The sequence below is a fragment of the Lepidochelys olivacea genome (genome assembly GCF_965140295.1).
Source record: "Lepidochelys olivacea isolate rLepOli2 genome assembly, chromosome: 7".
Lineage (NCBI taxonomy): Eukaryota > Metazoa > Chordata > Testudines > Cheloniidae > Lepidochelys > Lepidochelys olivacea.
Window position 1 is genome coordinate 68914689 of NC_140417.1, and position 18209 is coordinate 68932897.

Consider the following 18209-nt stretch of genomic DNA (forward strand, 5'->3'; position numbering starts at 1 on the left):
CCAGGACTTTGTTCTCTGTAGTTTCTGTGGATATTTCTTTCTGAAAGAAAAAAAAAGCAAATGGATGATAAAAAAAATAGTTGCTAAGGCAAGTACCATTTCCAATGCAGTGGTTTGAGAGGCATGAAAAGAAATACTTCAGTTAGGTAGTGGCAAAATTGCAGCGCCAAGTAATGACCCTAAATATATGGTTATTTGGCACTAATTTTCCTGACTCTGGGATTCTGATCCTCAATTAGCACATTTTATTGTCTGGATGGAAGTAACAGTAACAATGAGCAAAATGATGCAGTAATGTCTGGTGAGGTGGAGACCTGGTACAATAAGCATTGCAACCAAATCCGCTTCTATTTACGATGGGCCATACGATGGGCTATGGCCTGCCAGAGGACCTTGGTAGGAGGGTAGACCTGACCTGGACAGTTAGATTGATTGGAGCCAAAGAACCAGTGAATAGACCACGTTGCTCCTGGGAGCCTGACAATAAGGAGGGGGGCTGATGGTGGGGCTGAAAACTCTTGTTTTGATATTGCTTTTGGGCTAAGGGGCTCTGTCACCTCAGAAGAAGTTGAATGCTTTAAAGTGGCTCTGCTAGAGGGCCAAGTCACCTCTATGGCTGCAGCTGGCTGAAGATAGTTGTGAGGAAACTGAGGCAGGAGGCTGTGAAGCCAGGTCTTTCTGCGAGGGGGTGATCTCAGACAGAAAGTCTGTTCCACCCCTCTAGTAGGGTCATCTTTTCATAGCCAGTTGGGTCAGGGGTAGGGCTAGAATCCAGCAGGGGTGCAGTGGCCACACTGAACTCAAGGAACTGAGTCAATATCTGTACTTACAGTTTTAATCAGAGTGCCATCTGGAGTTGTATCTTCCATGGAGAATAACATTATAGGTTGGGTTAAACTTTTTTGAAACTGGTGAGGTGAACAGCTGCACTTCATTCAGGTTAAATGAAAGAAACTCTAGGGGGCCTAAACCCAAAACACAAGCGCATGTCACAGCCCCAAACTAAGATATATGCAAGTCTGCCCAGAAAATAGAACTATGTGGGCGGAGGACTTTGCTAGTTATTGTCTTTGGTAGAGGTGGGGTGGGGAGAGCAAGACAGATAGCACAGAAACAGACACAGAAGGAGCAGAAAGCCAGACACAGACTGACCAAGTATTGAGTGTGTGATCCTGCGAAAATCTAGAGAAAGGGCTGTTGGGGCTGGGGCTGGGGCTGGCAAAAAGAGGTTTGGAGCTGTGAGCCCCTCTTTGGTTCCTCCTGTGTTCAGGGAAATGAGGCTTTGCACATTCCTTGTAAGTAAACAAGATCATATCAAAGGTTCCAGATTCCATAATCAGTTTCTCCTAGTAACTGAAACAGCCTGCAAGACCCTGAATTTTTGGTTAGCCACTCAGGCCAACACAAATTGTAATGGCAAAGCATGTCAGCATCAAATACAAGATAGATACAAGGCTTTCATTTGTAGAGTGGTCAGAATCCATAAACTGACTGTACGTCAGCACTGCAGCACAAGCAGCATATATTAACTGCTAAAACAGCCCAATTAGCTACAATGTATAGCATTCAGTATTCATTCTCTAGAAACTTCCCGTGCCAACTGAAAATCGATACACCTATTTCCTCTTAATTTGCAGCTTATAACATCAATAAGCACCTCAGCACAGGATATTTCTTGGGAATTCATTACCCGATGAGGCCCCTTGATGGAGATTGTAGAATAGTTTCTCTTTGCTATGATAATCAGGCTTGCACAGCAATTTGGTGAGCTTATTTTACCATATAATTCATATTTATACCATGCACTTTCAATGAGGAACATTTCCCCAGCTCCTGGATTTCACACACAAACAAAATAACTGTTGAAAATGTCTGTGAACATATATTGTACCATACACTAATGCAATATCTGCGGGCCCATCATTTCTCCTGCAGTAGGCAACACAAGGGACTTCTGTAATGGCCTAAAAGGGCCAATTACCATCCGTGGAGTTGATTATCCTTATTTTAAACTGACAACAAATTCTAGATGGTTGTTTATGGGGCAAAATATGAAGCACAAACACATGGTCCCAGGCAGTCATGCCCAGTGCCTGTTCAAGCATAAATTGCTTCACTATGGCTTCCTTTGACGAGATAGAGAGGGACTCTGTAAAGATCAGCTCCTTGGAAGTATAATCTGTTGGGACACTTCTGTGATTACTCGTGTACAGTGTTTTCCATTAAAAGGGCAGCATTTACCCAGTTATGATACTGTGATTGTTGAGACATCACAGGTAATTTCCCCTATTTGGAATAATTAGTATCTTCAATACTTCTGTGTGGCAATGGTTAGCAGTGACAAGCTATTAAAGATGGTCAAGGAGGCTCAGGGATGGCTTGGTTTCAGATTCAGTTTAGTTCAAACCATCAAGCATGGGGGACAGGATTCAGAGGAAAAATAATCCCATCTCTAAATTGCTATATTTTGCCAGGCCACTGCTGTAATCAATGATCTCACATAATTAAGGTGAGGCAGTAGGTGTGAAGATTAACAATGGCTGTGGTTGGGGATTTTCGCCCACCTTATTTTAACCACAGGGAAGTGGTTATTTCATTGTATTCCAATTGTGTAACCTGAATGAAAGAACATGAAGTTACAGTTCCTCTTTTAAAATGTGTTGCCATGTAGTCTGCCCAGTTTCTTGGTAACACTTACCTACCTAAGTGTTGTTATTGGCTCCTTTCTTCTGCAGCTGTTGATAGGTTTATTTAAACACCACTTTCAAAAGAAATCATTCAGGAATTCAGATAAATTCCTAGCTACCCTTCAGTGACAGGTAAACATAAGCCTCCACAACTATTGGTCAGGTAAAGGCTTTGGGGGTTATTATGCTTGAATCATAAGTAGTATGCAGCCATCGGAGTGAACTATATGTTCTTTTTCTTCCACAATAGTTTTTTAGGTTAATCTTTACTTGAATTTCCATTATATACTAAAACTTTACATGTCTGCAAATGTGGGAAACATCCATTTTTGAACATTTGGTACAGGGAATTATATGATGTATTTTACAGAAATGAGTCCTGCCTGCTTTTGAACCCACAAAAGCAAGGAAAATTCTGAGTTATATCCAACCTCCTTGTGCTTAGGAATTGCAACTCATATGGTTTGTAATGGTATCCTTTTATTTTTAAGAGCCCCAAAAGAAGGCTACATGTTAAAATCTACCATACAGAGGCTGAGTGGAGTAAGCAAAGGATGGAGTTATTACTTTAAATCTAAATTCACATAGGCGTAGTTTTGTTCACCATCAATGTTATTTTAATGCACCTTACTGTAATTAATTTCCTTTGTTTTTTAACATACAGCATGGAATAAAATTCAGAGGGAGGCAGGGAGGGATAGCTCAGTGGTTTGAGCATCGGCTTGCTAAACCCAGGGTTGTGAGTTCAATCCTTGAGGGGGGCCATTTAGGGATCTGGGGCAAAAATTGGGGATTGGTCCTGCTTTGAGCAGGGGGTTGAACTAGATGACCTCCTGAGGTCCCTTCTAACCCTGATATTCTATGAAAATGGTCCAGATACAATATATTTGACTGGCAAATTACCTGCTATTCCTACATAATAATCCTAAAGATCAGCCAGAAGGAGAACTATTTCAAGGTTTTTTTGCTGAATGTTTGAAAGTAAGAAGGGTTGGAGCTGAATCCCTGATCAGAACCTCTGCTATAGTTTTGATTCCAAGTCAAACCAACACCAAAAATGGTTTATTTTCCAGTTCTAGGTCAGAAGAAGTCAAATCATTGTGAAAATAGCTAATCACAAGATGGACTGAAAATGCCAGGCTACATTTTCTAAACTCAGTTTAAACATGATTAATATTTGTCATGATAATCTAACCACTGTTCTCCAAAGCTGCCCCAGTGGACTCATTACAAGAGGACAGAAATCAGCTCTGAAGCTTGATTCAGAACTCCAGAAATGAAACTCGGTCATCAGGGAAAGAGGACTGAATACCTTTTGTCACTTTTTTCCTGCTTGTGTAGACCGATGTCCAAAGGTCTGATCCTGTTCTACAGAAGTCAGGGAGTATGTCTACACACCAGCGTAAGCCTAGGGATAGTGGGACTTGAGTCAGATGACCCTGGGCTTGAGCATCTAATCTGCATTTTAACCCTAGATTAAGGACTTTCTGACCTGTTATCGAACCTAGGGCTACGGCATCCACACTTCAGTACACAGACCTGAGTCAAAGTAACCACAGGCACTGACTCCGTGGGTGCTCTGGGGCTCCGGAGGAAAAAAATAGTGGGTGTTCAGCACCCATTAGCCACCCACCGATCAGCTGTTCAGCAGTGGGCTGGAGGTGCTCAGGGGAGGGGGCAGAAAGAGGTGGAGCAGGGACAGAAAGAGGCGGGGTAAGAGTGTGGCCTCGGGGGAAAGGGTGGAATGGGAAGCCAGGGCCTTGGGGTGCCTATAACCTATCCTACAGTACCTAACATCCCTCCCCCCCGAAGTGTCAACATTCTAGCCCTATGAATGTATTGCATTGTGGGAAAACTCTACTGCTCACCCTGTTTTCTAAGTGTGATGGTGCTATTGATGGGACTCAGGTGCCCATAAGGAGCACAAGTACATAAACTGCATAATTAACTCCTTTGGTGGCTGTCTCCGTAGAATGACAGTAGTGTGAGACGGCTTTATACTGAACTACCATCTAATCTGAGAACCGGCTCTCCACCTCTAGGTTGTCACATTGGCGGAAAAATGCCCATGTGCATGTGGTCTGAGGAAAACTAGGGCATCAGTCTCCTGGGCTGTCAAACTATTAAAATGAAACTTTGCAGTTCTTAATTTTGAAAATGGCATGTTCAGTGACGGCGCTTTTGGTTGGTTGGTTTTTTATTTATTTTTGTCTGTTTGTTTTGAGATTTGACATAGAATGGCAGGTTTCAGAGAAAAAACTCACAGACACCCCAGCCCAGCTGCTGCTGGCTGCAGAGCGTTGAAGTGCATCCCCAGACCTTGGGGTGCAGCACCCCCCAGGGATCACTTATCCCTGCTCCTGCTAAGGGGAAGTTTTGGGGCTTGTTCCCCCTCACAGTGCATGCTGCCCAGGTGCCCATGTGTACACAGCCCCAGGGAAGACAGGGTGGACCAGAGAGCAGAGCAGGAACCAAGTGGCTTGTGACCTTGTGACCAGCAACCAAGTCCTTGTGACCAGGAAGCAGCTCTCTTACAAAAAGCTTCTTCTGACCGGTCTCCACTGCAAACACTGCAGGCTGTCTGATGGTTGGGGGAACCCTTGGGGCTGACTGGCTGCTCCCAGCCAGGAACCAGCTCCTTAGAGTGATCATTCTCTTCCAACTAAGCAATTAGCTGTGCCTTGGTGAATCTTCCATTGCGCAGCCCTCTCTCTCTCTGCACAGCTCTACAATGTCCTTTTTAAGTAGATGGTTATAGGTCATCTCCCAAGTGGTCACAGACTCACAGTCCTGTGCTCTCTCAGCTCCTCACGGTCCCTGGGAGGAACCCCTTCAGTGCAACAGCCCTTCTTGGGGGCCCACTCTCTCTCAGGGTTAAGGTGTAGATTCCTCCGCCTCCTGGAACCGCACTTCTCTGAGCCTTCAGCACGCCTGCTAATCCCCCTTCCTTCTACTGCTCCCCAGTCACTTACTGCAGGATGCTCTGTCCATGGGGTGCAGTTGAGCCCACCACTAACACCAGTTATAACTGAGTCGCTGGATCAATACTCTGGGACTACTACATATGAAACCAGTCAGGACTCTGGGGGATCATGCGTCCTCTCTCTGAGCATACTGTCTCCAGGGTAAAAAGCTTACACAGCTTCGACCTTCCTGGGTCTGACCTCGGAGCATTCAGCATCCCCTTCCACACCGTGCGCTTCCTGCAGTGAATCTGCCCGGGCAGGCCTCCTGGGGAAGCCAGAGGGCCCTGCACCCTAACTCCACAGTCAGACATGACTCTCAGCCAGCTGGTAAACAGGTTTATTAGTCAACAGGAACACAGCATAGAACAGCGCTTGCTATTACAGAAATCAGTGACTTTCAGCCAAGTCCATCTTGGGAGTCCTGGGCCAGATGCCCTGAACTCCTCCTCCTCCAGTCCCACCACGCAGACTGCCAGCTTCCAGCTACCTGACCTCCGACATTCCACTGTTGCTCCTCCTCCTTCTCTTTGTCTCGCTTCCCGGGCAAAAGATGTCACCTGGTTGCATCCCCCTCAGCGGTCTCAGGTTACATAGGTGCAAACACCTTGGCAGCCTCACCTGCCCGAGGGCCTCAGCAAAATCACACACCCAATTCCCACCACTGAAGTGTTGGTGCAGTACACTGGGAAACTGAGGTACACACAGTATTAGTACAGGACAATAAGACTCCCATGCAACGTAAAAAGATGAATAAAACCCCACTTTGTCACATCTCTCCCCCAAGACTGAACTGAGTGGGGCCATTTTAGCCAGTGGCCTGGGGAAGTTCTGGCCCCCCTTTCTGGGACAAAGCATTGGCTATAATGTTGGCACGCCCCTTAACATGGACCACCTTCATGTCGTAATCCTGAAGTTGGAGACTCCACCTCAGGAGCTTGGCATTCGCCCCTTTCATCTGGGTAGCCACGTTGGGGGCAAATGGTCGGTGTACACAGTGAAGCGCTGCCCAAATAGATATGGCTGCAGCTTTTTAAGGGCCACATCATGGCTAGGCATTCCTTTTCTATGGCTGCATAGTTCTGCTACTGCGGCAACATCTTCCTGCTCAGGCACACGATGGGGTGTCTCTCCCCATTTCCGTCAGCCTGCATTAGCACTACACCCAGCCCTGTGTCTGAGGTGTCAGTGAACACCATAAAGGGCTTCCGTTTGCACTAGAGTGGAATAGACTGCATCACAGATTGTCTGCATAGAGAGGACTAAACAGGTGGCCTGAAGGAACTATGGGATACAATCCAGTCCAGAGGACTTCCGGGACCCAAGTCAAGCTGGAACTGTGTGCACACAGGAAAGCAATCGGGCTTGGACCTTTGGTCCCAGCTTAACAGAGGCTTGGACCCTCCACCCCTGCAGGGTCCTGGGAACCTTGATCCAAGCCCTAGGTTAACACAGTTGGTGTGTGGACGCAAGGGCGTTAAAGCTGGAGCACTCTCATTGCTGTGTAGACATACCCGAAGGGTGCATCTCAGGTCCCCAAAAGCTAACATCTGCCATTGTCCTGTGGTAGGTTTAATGAGCCAATAAAAGAAGAAAAAACTCCCCACACAGAAATTGTCATGGAAAAACATCTAGATATAAAGAATGAGAGAGACTGAAGCGACTATGGATAATGAGGCACCATGGTACCACATGTGAACTTGGATGACTACAAAGAGAATCATGTTGTGAGTAAGGTATGAATGAGTTGGGAAACAAATTAGGGTCTGAGGTAAAACCTACTGAAGGCAATGGGAGTCTTTCTGTGGACTTCAGTGGCCTTTGGATCAGGTCTGAGATGTCATCCGAATTCCAATTGCCACTAGTGGGAGCCGAGGTGGCATAGGTACAGTATGTGTGAGAATACTCTCCATAAGAGCCTCTCTGAAATATGGATGATATCACCAGCACCTCTTCTGAAAAAGAGAGTCTATAGGAGTCTCATAAAGAAGAGTGATAAAGGGAACTTTAGCGAGTGATTGGTGTGTATGCAATACACATACACCATATTAGAAGAAGTGCTGGCCCACCAGTTCGATATTTTGCAAGGGAGCTAGCTTTATAAATTAATCTATCATTTACCTTGATTAGTACCAAGTAGTATATGTGACATATGTGCAAGTAATGTCCACCAAACTAAATCCCATGTTGCCTCTGGAGGAACAAATTAATTTATTCTTTGCATAGATGTGGCCTTTGAACATGTTCCACAGGGTTAGATAAATGATCCATTCCAGGAATTATTTCCCAGGTCACAATCTTAGAAATGACTTATGGTAAATCAATGGCACCCACTTCTCTGAGATCATTCTGCATTCAGTTGTTTCATCTAGCTTACTGTGACTCGCTGAGACAATGAACTCCTTTTGTCATGCAGTATCCAGGCTACTTGATTTGAGGATTTAACGTCTGACTTCAAGGAAATAAGAAATCAGGAAAAATATGTAAACCAAAAGCAAAGGACAAGTAGCTCTTCTGTTAATAAGGTTATATATTTCCTAAAGCAGAGAAACCACACCTACCTTTTTCCACAGAAGCTGAAAAATTCTTATGCTCATTTTTTTGGCTGGTATAACTGGCATTTGTTTTCCCTAGGAGAGCAAATAGATTAAAAGGGCTGAATTTTCTAAGACTATCTAATTGCTTGAAGATTTTAATTTTTATGGTTTAACTTAAATGTTCTGAAGTTTATTTTTATAAGTGTGATACTACGGCAGAAGGCACCCCTGAAGTCACACCCTGCACACTATTGTAGGAACCCTTGTACAAAGCCTGCCTTGTAAAGTATCATTTGAAAACTCATAATTTGCTGGACAGTACTGTCCTGGTAAAAAATGTAGGGCAACAGCGTCTGTGAAGTTATAATATCCTCCCCCACCCCCACCCGCCACATGGTGGCGGTAAGGCATGTTTCAAACCCCGCAGCCCTGGCCAAACCGAAATTGGCAAACAGGTCTGCCCCTAAACAAAGGAATGTGTGCTCTATTTAAGTTGCATGTAAGCAGTAAACAGAGTCATCATGCAGGAAGGGAAGACAAAAGAAGTGCCTCTGTAGTGGTTTAAGTGTAGTGGTATGTACATAGTAAGAGACTGTCCCTGGCCTGAAGAGATCACAGTATGATGAGACAAGTCAGCCAAAGGATGGGAGAAAGAAAGTAGTATTAATATCATTTTACAGATGGGAAACTGAGGCACAGAAAGATTAAGTGCCTTGCCCAGGTTGTCAGTGGAAGTCTGTAGCAGAGCCAGAAACTGATTCTACACCTCATGAGTCCAGGTCCATTGCCTTAAAAACAACACCTAGCTCTTAGTGATTGTCATCAGTAGGTCTCAAAGGACTTTACAGAGGAAATCAATATCATTATCAGAGAAAAGGAAGTGATTTGCCCAAGACCACCCATCAGACCACTAGCAGAGCTGGGACTAGAGCCCTGTATTCGTGAGTCCCAGTCCAGTGCTGTACCCACTAGGCCACCCACTGCCTCCCTTAGCTACATGTCCATCTTTCCTTGTAATCTTTTTAACAGTAACAAGGTTTATTTTAGAAATGAGATGAAATGTCCATGAAAACTTTGTATTCTTTGAATTAACTCAAAAAAAAAAAATCTTTTGAGACGATCTGTTCTGCTTGAGAGTTTTTTTCCTCCTTTAAAACATAACTTATTACTATAATCGAGAAAATCAGCATCACGCAGTTCCTGAAACTTTTCTAAGTATTTGTATAACAAATTAAGTGTGTGAACAAAACAAAAAAGAATTATGCAAATTATACTTATCTAGCCTCCACTTTGGTATGAAGGCGTGTTATCAAATAACATACTTTATAAGTGAGACTTTTGAGGACTTTTTTTTCATTCTACTTCAGAGCAGAAGGGTGAGTGAACTCTTTATAAAACTACAAAGAACTTCTCTTAGGCCATGCTGCAAACCTCTCCCTTTACATTTTCCATTATATTTTCAAATGCTTCGCTATATTTACCTTTATTGTTACTATTCCAGTCTACTTGTATTAGTGGTTTCAACAGATGTGGAGTTGCTTGAAAAATGCTGGGGTTTTATGACTGAGGAGCGAGAGGACGAGCAAGAATTAGGGTATGTCTATACTGCAATTGGGACACAACGTGTAGGCATACCAGAGCTAGCTTTGAGCCAGCTAGCTCACTAAAAATAGCACTGTAACCAGAGGGCCATGGGCAGCGGCATGGACTGGCCGCCTGAGGGTCTGGGTGGGATTGTACTTGGATAGGCATGCTGTGCCATCGCAGCTGCACAGCTATCTTTAGCAAACTAGCTCGATGGAAGCTAGCTCAGGTCTGCCTTCACGTGCTGCAATCGTGCCTCGAAATTGCTGTGTAAACATCCCCTCAGAGTTGAATAATTGCTTTTTCATCTTAACATCCAAAGGATCAGGAACCTGGAACTGCATCAAGATCCACTAGTTTGGAGTCAGTAGGACTCCAAATGGATGCAGAAGTCTAACACATTATATGAGAGTCACCCAATCAAGGACACAGTCACCCAAGGTAGGATGGGAGAGCCACACCGACATCCTGAACCCATCTTCACCACTCTCGCTATTTTAGCTGAATGATGCTAATAACTGAAGGAGAATTCGTGCTTTAGTACAGTACATTACGTCCAGTTTGACTTTAACCATTTCTAACTAGATTGTAATGAGAGCAGGTCAGAAAACATTTTGATTTTTTTTCAAAATTGCTCACATTTTTGACATTTGAAAAATTTCAACCAGCTGTATAGTTGATCCAAAATTGAGAAGAAAGTGTTGTCAAAACTGTTCTGTTTAGTTCTTGAATGTTTTCACCACTTTGAGTCATTTAGACTTGGTGTGGATTATAAAGTTATTTTGCAGATGCAAATAGTCTGTGATCTGCCATACATAGGGCCCTTCATTTTCAGTTTTTATTTTATTTAATTTTCCCCAGGAATTTACCAGTGTTTATTACCAAAACAACAAATACAGGTGAAAATCAGTGCAAAAAACTTAATAATTTTTCTGGGTAAATATCGGGGGGGAGGAGGGCGGTTGGTGGACGGAAAGACGGGGGGGTGGGGAGTATTTAGTAGATTAATGCTTTGAATTCCATTCCTCAGTGTGGTTTGCTGCAGAACTAAACCAGAACTCAAAACACAACGGTACATCTGAGTTTAAGAAAACAATATATCTCTAATCCCCAAATAAAACTTTTCATTTGAATAAACAGTTTACTGTTGTAGACTTAGAACTATTAGCCTATAAATATTTACATTTAATAATTGGGCCACACCATTTGTAAGCCATACACTCAACTTCATCCTTTTCTCCTGTGTTTGTTTATTTTTAAACTTTCAAATACTTCTGAAATATATTCTGATACAGATTTTCATTTTCTTCCCATTTTAGTGTGTTAAAACTTCAAACTGTTATCTCCTAACAGCTTGAAATGTATACGTGGTGGGTGAGGGATTTATCAGGATGCTCAGATGCACACGCACTTCAGAGCTTGCATGTGTGTCTGTTTGTTTATTGGGTGTATCTTCTAGACTAATACATAGCCTTACTTCAACAGGCAGGTTTGCGTATACACATAGACTAATGTATTATCATAATGCATGTATCTCATGCTATGTATTGTATTTTCCTAATAAAATAAGATATTTTAATATATTTGAATGATACAACAGTAGGGTGAAAAATCAGGAAAAAATGAATCATACTTTTTGTAGAACCTGGGAATTTTTCGGTAAAAATTGGTTGAAAACGAAGGGACTTAGCCATTCATAACATGAGAATCAATCCTGCTTGCAAGTTAATGTTTGGAATGATGCATTTTTCAAAACTGCCGTGTAATATATTACATTTGATTTACACACATCAAATAAAAAAAAGAGCATGATTTATGACCATTGCCACCAAATGACTAATTGTTTATTTTAATATTCTCTCTCAACCTTGGATCATTTTAGGGATACTTCCATAACCTCAATATAAATGGGCGGGGGACAGGACGAAACTTGAAAGATTTAATCCCAAATTGAAGACTTCATTCAAGGCCAAATTTCATTCAAGGCCAACAGTCACCACTTCTTCATTATTTCCAGTTAGCATAAATGAGCTCCTATTTTCTCAGTGCAGAATTGCATGGTAAATGCAGCTTGTTTTTGTAGCTGGCCTGAACAATGCTGTCACTCCAGTCACTTCACATACTTGCAACAGCAGCTGTTTTTTTGGTGACATGTCATGCTGAGGAGAAGTGTGCAGGAGCTCCTGGAATCCCTGGCACCCCAGGAGTCAATGGATTGCCTGGAAGAGATGGAAGAGATGGTATGAAAGGAGACCCAGGCCCACCAGGTATGGTCAGTGGTTATCTCCCCTGTTAAATAGATGTATTGCTGTGTTGACTATTATGCTTAGTAAACTAAATGGTTTATCACCCGTTTCCTTGAGTCAGATGAAATAAAGAAATGATGAGTTCTATTTAATGCACAGTGGAACCCTCTGATGGTGAAGTCAGTAAATACAGTGAATTTCTGCTTAGAGTGAAATTGTCCTGTAATTCCAACTTTAGTGAACTTCTACTGGTGCAACAACTCCCCGTGGTGTGGAGTAGGAGGAACATTCATGTTGTGGAAATGAGAGGGAAACAAAAGCAGTTCTTTGGCAGAAGAGTGGGAAGCTGAAGAAGGGAAAAGTGGCAATTTTAATAGAGCTGGTTAGGAATTTTCTGACAATATTTTTTGTCATAAAACGTCAATTTGTCAAAACCATAATGGTTTGCAGAAAGGGTTATTTCTGACAAATCTCACAATTAAAAAAATGTTGATATTTTTTAAAAGAAAAGTTTGGGTTTGGGCTCAAACCCAGTTTTTATTTTAATTTTTTTTAGTTGAGTTGTAATGTAAAAAAGGGGGGGAGCATTAAAAAGGTCAAAACCAAAACGTTTTGAAATTATAGAAATGAAACACTTTAGTTGACCTGATCCAAACTTTTTTTCTTACTTATCAGTTCATGATTTCTACTTTTTTGTCCTGATTTGGGCCAGGAAAGAAAACTGATATCTCAAAGACTGTTGTGGAAAAAATCTCCCACTCAGCTCCAACTGTTAATTTGTCCCCTTCCCAGTGACAAGCTTCCCTTACAGCAAAGGTTTGTGGCTCCTTCAGCCATTTTTAAACCACTTCCAAGTGTAAAAGTTAAATTGGGCGCTGGTCTGTAGTCCCCATTTATTTTTTGCAAGAAAATGAGATGAAAGTGGCTATTGGGCATAAACTACAGCTGATTTCTTGGGCATAAGAAGAGAAGGCAACAGTTCACAGTATTCTTAAAATAAGAGAGAATTAGGGCAGAAAATTAACAATTGATCAATGCATTCACAAGCATAACTTTCCCCATCTCTTTTCTATTACCCTTTCAGTGGGAACTACTTTTCATGCAGAGGATACTTTCTATAATGCTCAACAAAACTGGTTTTTAAAATGAATTAATGAAAATGTAATACCAGGAAGCAATTACATGTCAGTGGATTAATTAGGCTTCTGATGCACTTCTCAGGTTGTTGAAGCCAAGAGGCTGTATGCACCATTGGTCTATTAATGCACCACCTGCAGATGCTGATTGTTTCATTGTGCAATATTCCTTCCATGCCAAAGGGCAGATCAGAAGCTTTCTCCAGCTCCATCACCAAAGATGCTCCAAGGTTCAAGTAGTTGGGATCCTAACATGCATTTGGTTGCTCATTCCATGGAGTCAGTGTTATGAAGCCAACAGTCACCCGAGGCTTGTGCATTAATGAAGTTATTCAGAAGCACAATGCAGTTTGTTGCTTTGCAGGCCAGCATCTGTTAAACCACTGTTCTGAATTTCCCATAAAATGCATCAGTTGAAAAGAAGTTTTGTATGTTTTTCATTTGTGTGCTTCTCTTCTCCAGGTCCTCAGGGGCCACCGAGTGGCATGCTAGGTCTTCCCGGAAGAGATGGGCTTCCTGGGGTTCAAGGGCCCCAGGGTGAAAAAGGCAACAAGGGGGAGAGAGGGGAGCCTGGACCACAAGGTGAATAAGACTAATCTTTGTTTAGTCCAAAAAACTGGATACTTGTGCTGCGTATAAAGCAGTCCAGGGAAAAGTAACTGAGTCTATTAAAGTGCAGTTCTGCTATTAGAAGTGACTGTACAAATGGTGCCTTTGTTATTCAACTGATCTGCTTCCTGTATCTATCAGATCTCCTGACTGTATTGACTAAAGTACATTTTACTACCTTTTACTCCTCTTACAAATGCAGAGCCAACACAGTTCTGAGATACTGAGAAAGAATCGATTCCTCCTTGTGCAACAGCAACAGAATTCTGTACTGAGTTTCATCAGTTACAGTTATGCTACCCCAATGACGGCAATGGGACTGTACAGGTGTCATGGCATAATTTTGCCTGCAGAAGTTTTATTACTGGTGATGATTTTGTATGAAAAAAAATAGCCAGCTTGATTCTCAGATCCCATGATAAACTTGCATGCTGGGAGGTTTTTTGTTTTTGTTTTTAAAATCTCTGTATCTATAAACTGTGGATATTTCATATGTCATCCTGGAGAGAACCTACATGGAACCCTACAATGACATTTTTGCAGTCACTATTCAGATAGAAGCATACCGTAAAACTATAAGAGTTTAACTGACCATAAAGGAGGCAGAGAAGAGGATTCCAGTTCTGTTCAATATCACACAAACTCCACACCCACTAAAGTTTTCCATTGTGGCTGTCAAGTTGCAAATTTAAATCAGAGCAAGTTCTGATTGGTTCAGCCTACGCAGGATATGGTTTCTAAAATATTAACTCTTTCATGGATTTCACACACACAAAAGACTTCAGATTAGAAAAACTGATCTTATTTCACATGTAATCTGCTTTAAGTAACTACTCTCCAGAGCTGGAGTTTCAACTGGCATATATTTTATGTATTATGGATAAGAACAATCAATATGTGATAGGGTTTCTTTGAAAATATATACATACAGGGAAATAGAATTTTCCACCCCAGAAAATGAAACTGATATATGTCAAGTACAAGCCAATTTTGGAAACTTGTTATTAATTGTATATGATGCATTTTTCTTATCAGTGAAGTCCAGTTTAAATCAATTGTATAATTATTATTTTTATCTTTAGGCCTGCCTGCTTCTGTTGACCCTGAATTGCAAGAAAGCCTCCAGTTTTTAAAACATCAAATTACCAGACTGGAAGGAGGTAATCTTTCTGCTTTTCCTCACAACTTGTGTAAAATGCAATGTACAAAATGAACCATGATAGCCCAACTTAAAGTAAGTTACATTTCAAAAAATTTATTCAATTCTAAAACTTTCCTCACTAAAACTTCCTTCCAAATACCAATTAAGTATGCTGAGGTGTTTGTTGCACTTTGGAAGAAGAGGAAAGATGATCCAGCAGCCCAGCCTGAGATGTGGGAGACCAGGGTTCAATTCCTGCTCTGCCACAAACATCTTGTGTGACCCTAGGCAAGTAACTCAGTCTCTCTATACCATAAAATGGGGATAATAGCACTGCCCTACCTCACAAGGGTGTTGGAAAGATCATTTGTGAGGCACTCAGATACTGCAGTAATGAAAGCCTCCCAAGAAAGACTGGTCAGTGTGTGTGTCTATGCAGTATAAAGGGCAATGCAAAAGGCTGCCCATAAGATGCAGCATAGATGGGGGCTTAGGGCTATACAACATACTGAGCATTCTGCATACTACATGTATGAATGGACTGTAAGAACTTACACTAGAATCAAAAGGGACTAGGCACAGCCCAGTGCGAAGGATGTAGGGCGGCACATGGAGAAAAACATCAAGCAGGCTGTTGCAGTTTCTCTTGCTTGTACATGTTGCTCTTTGGGAGTAGGTTTCCCTCACCATGACCAACTGATTAATGTGCAGCTCTCACTGTAGAGAGTGGAATCTACAGGTCTTAACAGAGCAGAAAAGTTACCCCCTTTTGGCTAATTCTCCATTGGTTTATCTATGAGGAGGAGCAAGATACATACAAGGTGAGGTGTGCGGCTCAGCTCTTTTGAAACATAGATCATCTGGGGTGGGTACTCAGGGGACTGAACTCCCTCTGGAGAAGCACAAATCCCTAATAGGAGACTGCTCAGGGCCCATTTTCTCAGCAAGAGGATCTGTATAGGACTACCACAATTGTTCTCCGAAGCAAATGAGATCTCTGGTGAGCTGACACAGGGCCTGATTCTCCCAGAGTAGGAAGGACCTTTAAGGAAACGCCACTCACATTCATTCAAATTGCATTAAAAATCTTGTTAAAAAGAATTTTTTTTGTGTTGAGCTCTTGGGAATCATTGAAACTGAGGCAGTTGTATGATGTCAGTAGTGCTTATATTCTCAATACACTCTAGGGTTGTGTAGTCATTAGAGCTGTTGGGGAAAATTGGGGAGAAAAATCAAAGATTTTATCAAAATTACTTTCCTTTTCTCTTGTTAAAATTTGAAAAATTCCAACCAGCTCTACCAATTGTACATAACAGATCAGGTCTGAAACTGTATTTAGTACGGGGGGAGCAGTGCACACTGAGGTTGTAGGAGGAGACAGATTTCCGTAGGTGAAGAATTATATAGACTCGCTGAAAAAACTAATGAGTTGGTGGGATTGTGACAGAGGTAGTTCCTCATTTTCTCCTCCTCTTCATTCTTTTCCTCTATCTCTTTTCAATCCTCTTTCCTTTCTCCCTTTATTTTTTCCTCTTTCTTCCCTTTCTATTTGTAATGTTCTCTTCTTTTCCTTTCTCTCATTTCCACGTGGTTTTTCTCCCTTCCCAGGAGTATAGTAGCAACATGTACAGTATAAAATACGACAAAAAAAAACCAACCAGATCTTTTCACTTTCCTTTGCAGTCCTTACTTTGGAAGGAAAAATAACAGAAGTGGGGGAAAAAATTTTCGCTACCAATGGGAAAGAAGTCAATTTTGAAACCACATTAAAAGCGTGTGAACATGCTGGTGGCTCCATCGCCACCCCTAGGAACAAGGAGGAGAACGATGCTATTTGGGATATTGTGAAACAGTTTAACAGATATGCTTATCTGGGCATAAGGGAGAGTGATGTTCCAGGTGAATTCCATGATCTGGATGGGAAACCTCTGAATTATACCAACTGGCGTGCATATGAGCCAAATGGCAAAGGAGGGGAAAACTGTGTAGAGATGTACACTGATGGCGGCTGGAATGACAAAAAATGCAACCAGTACCGCCTCACTATCTGTGAATTTTAAAGCACATTCTTTCAGTTGTTTCATAGGGCAGAGTCCATGCAATATTCTGTGTCTCAAACATAAACAGGAGCTTGTTCTCTCAGCATTATAGCTAATGTTGTCTGTGATTATTTTATCTGAGAGAAACAAAATCATGGTGTAATATTTTCCTTCCTCATGCTTACTAAGGAAATAGTAACTACTGAAGGTGATTGATCTGCAACTAGAACTATCCCTAATTTGAGAGGGGGTTAATGATAGTAACCAAACTCTGCCTTGTCTCACTGTGGCTGATTAAGCTCCAGATAAGGATTTCAGGGTTTGGCTTAATGTGTTTGAGGAGTCCCATGCTAAGATAACTTTGTACATTCCATTGTAGTTACATGCCTGGATAATGCAGCATACGCTATGCAACAACATTAGAGGAACAGGTCTCAATCCTGGAAGGAAATGCACACAGGTATACTTCAGTGGAGAAATACATGGTGGATCCGCCTTTATGCATCTCTTTGCAGGACTGAGGCCATACTGTGTACTATGAAACCCTGCAATAAAATGCAACTCAGTTATTATAAAGGGAGGCCACAACAAAAGCCCTTGAAATCATAGATCATTTAGCTATACTGCAAGCTGCCCATTTTGTTTTTTGTGTCAAATACCATGTTCTATGTCCAAGCACTATAGAAATAGTCATTTACAGTATTTTACAGTTCTGTCAAGACTCTTCTATATCATACTAACCACTGACAAATAGTATCATTCTGATGTGTAAGCTGAATAGATTTGACACACCCACACAAACCACATGCTCATCTGACCACCATTATCAGACCAGCAAAGGCAAGGTTTGAGAAGGGGGCTGCCAGCAGTGACATAGGTTCTGATCCAAAGCCCGCTGAAGTCAATGAGTGTCGAGCCGTTGATTTCGAAGAGCGTTGGCTCACATCACCACCACCACTACTACTACCTGGCATTCAGCTTGCGTAACTGGACTGGGCATTGAGAATCCTCATGAGCAGAAGGGGGTAAGAAATTTCTCATACACTTCCCCACCCCATGGAGCCAGCTTCCCGGGAGTGTCCTCAAACTGTTCTCTCACCAATGCAGGGAGAAAAGGAGGTACCACAGGGTATATAGAGCAACAGACACTCTGGTCCTATCTTCTCCTGTTCCCAAGATCTTCCTAGATGTTGCTACACAGAGAGCCTGCATAGTGTTGGACTCTACACCATGCCAGGGAGTGATCTTTTTCCTATCCTACACTGTA

General features: G+C 42.1%; 1 protein-coding gene across 1 annotated transcript; it reads left to right on the forward strand.

Moving 5' to 3' along the window:
- Positions 1-11820: 11820 nt before the first annotated feature.
- LOC311524396 (pulmonary surfactant-associated protein A-like) lies at positions 11821-16963 on the forward strand (the record flags this gene model as incomplete). The annotated part of the gene is made up of 4 exons (XM_084635462.1): positions 11821-12038; positions 13616-13735; positions 14845-14922; positions 16587-16963. Exons 1-4 carry the CDS (start codon positions 11867-11869, stop codon positions 16961-16963), a joined length of 747 nt encoding a protein of 248 aa, XP_084491588.1. The 5' UTR covers positions 11821-11866.
- Positions 16964-18209: the final 1246 nt, after the last annotated feature.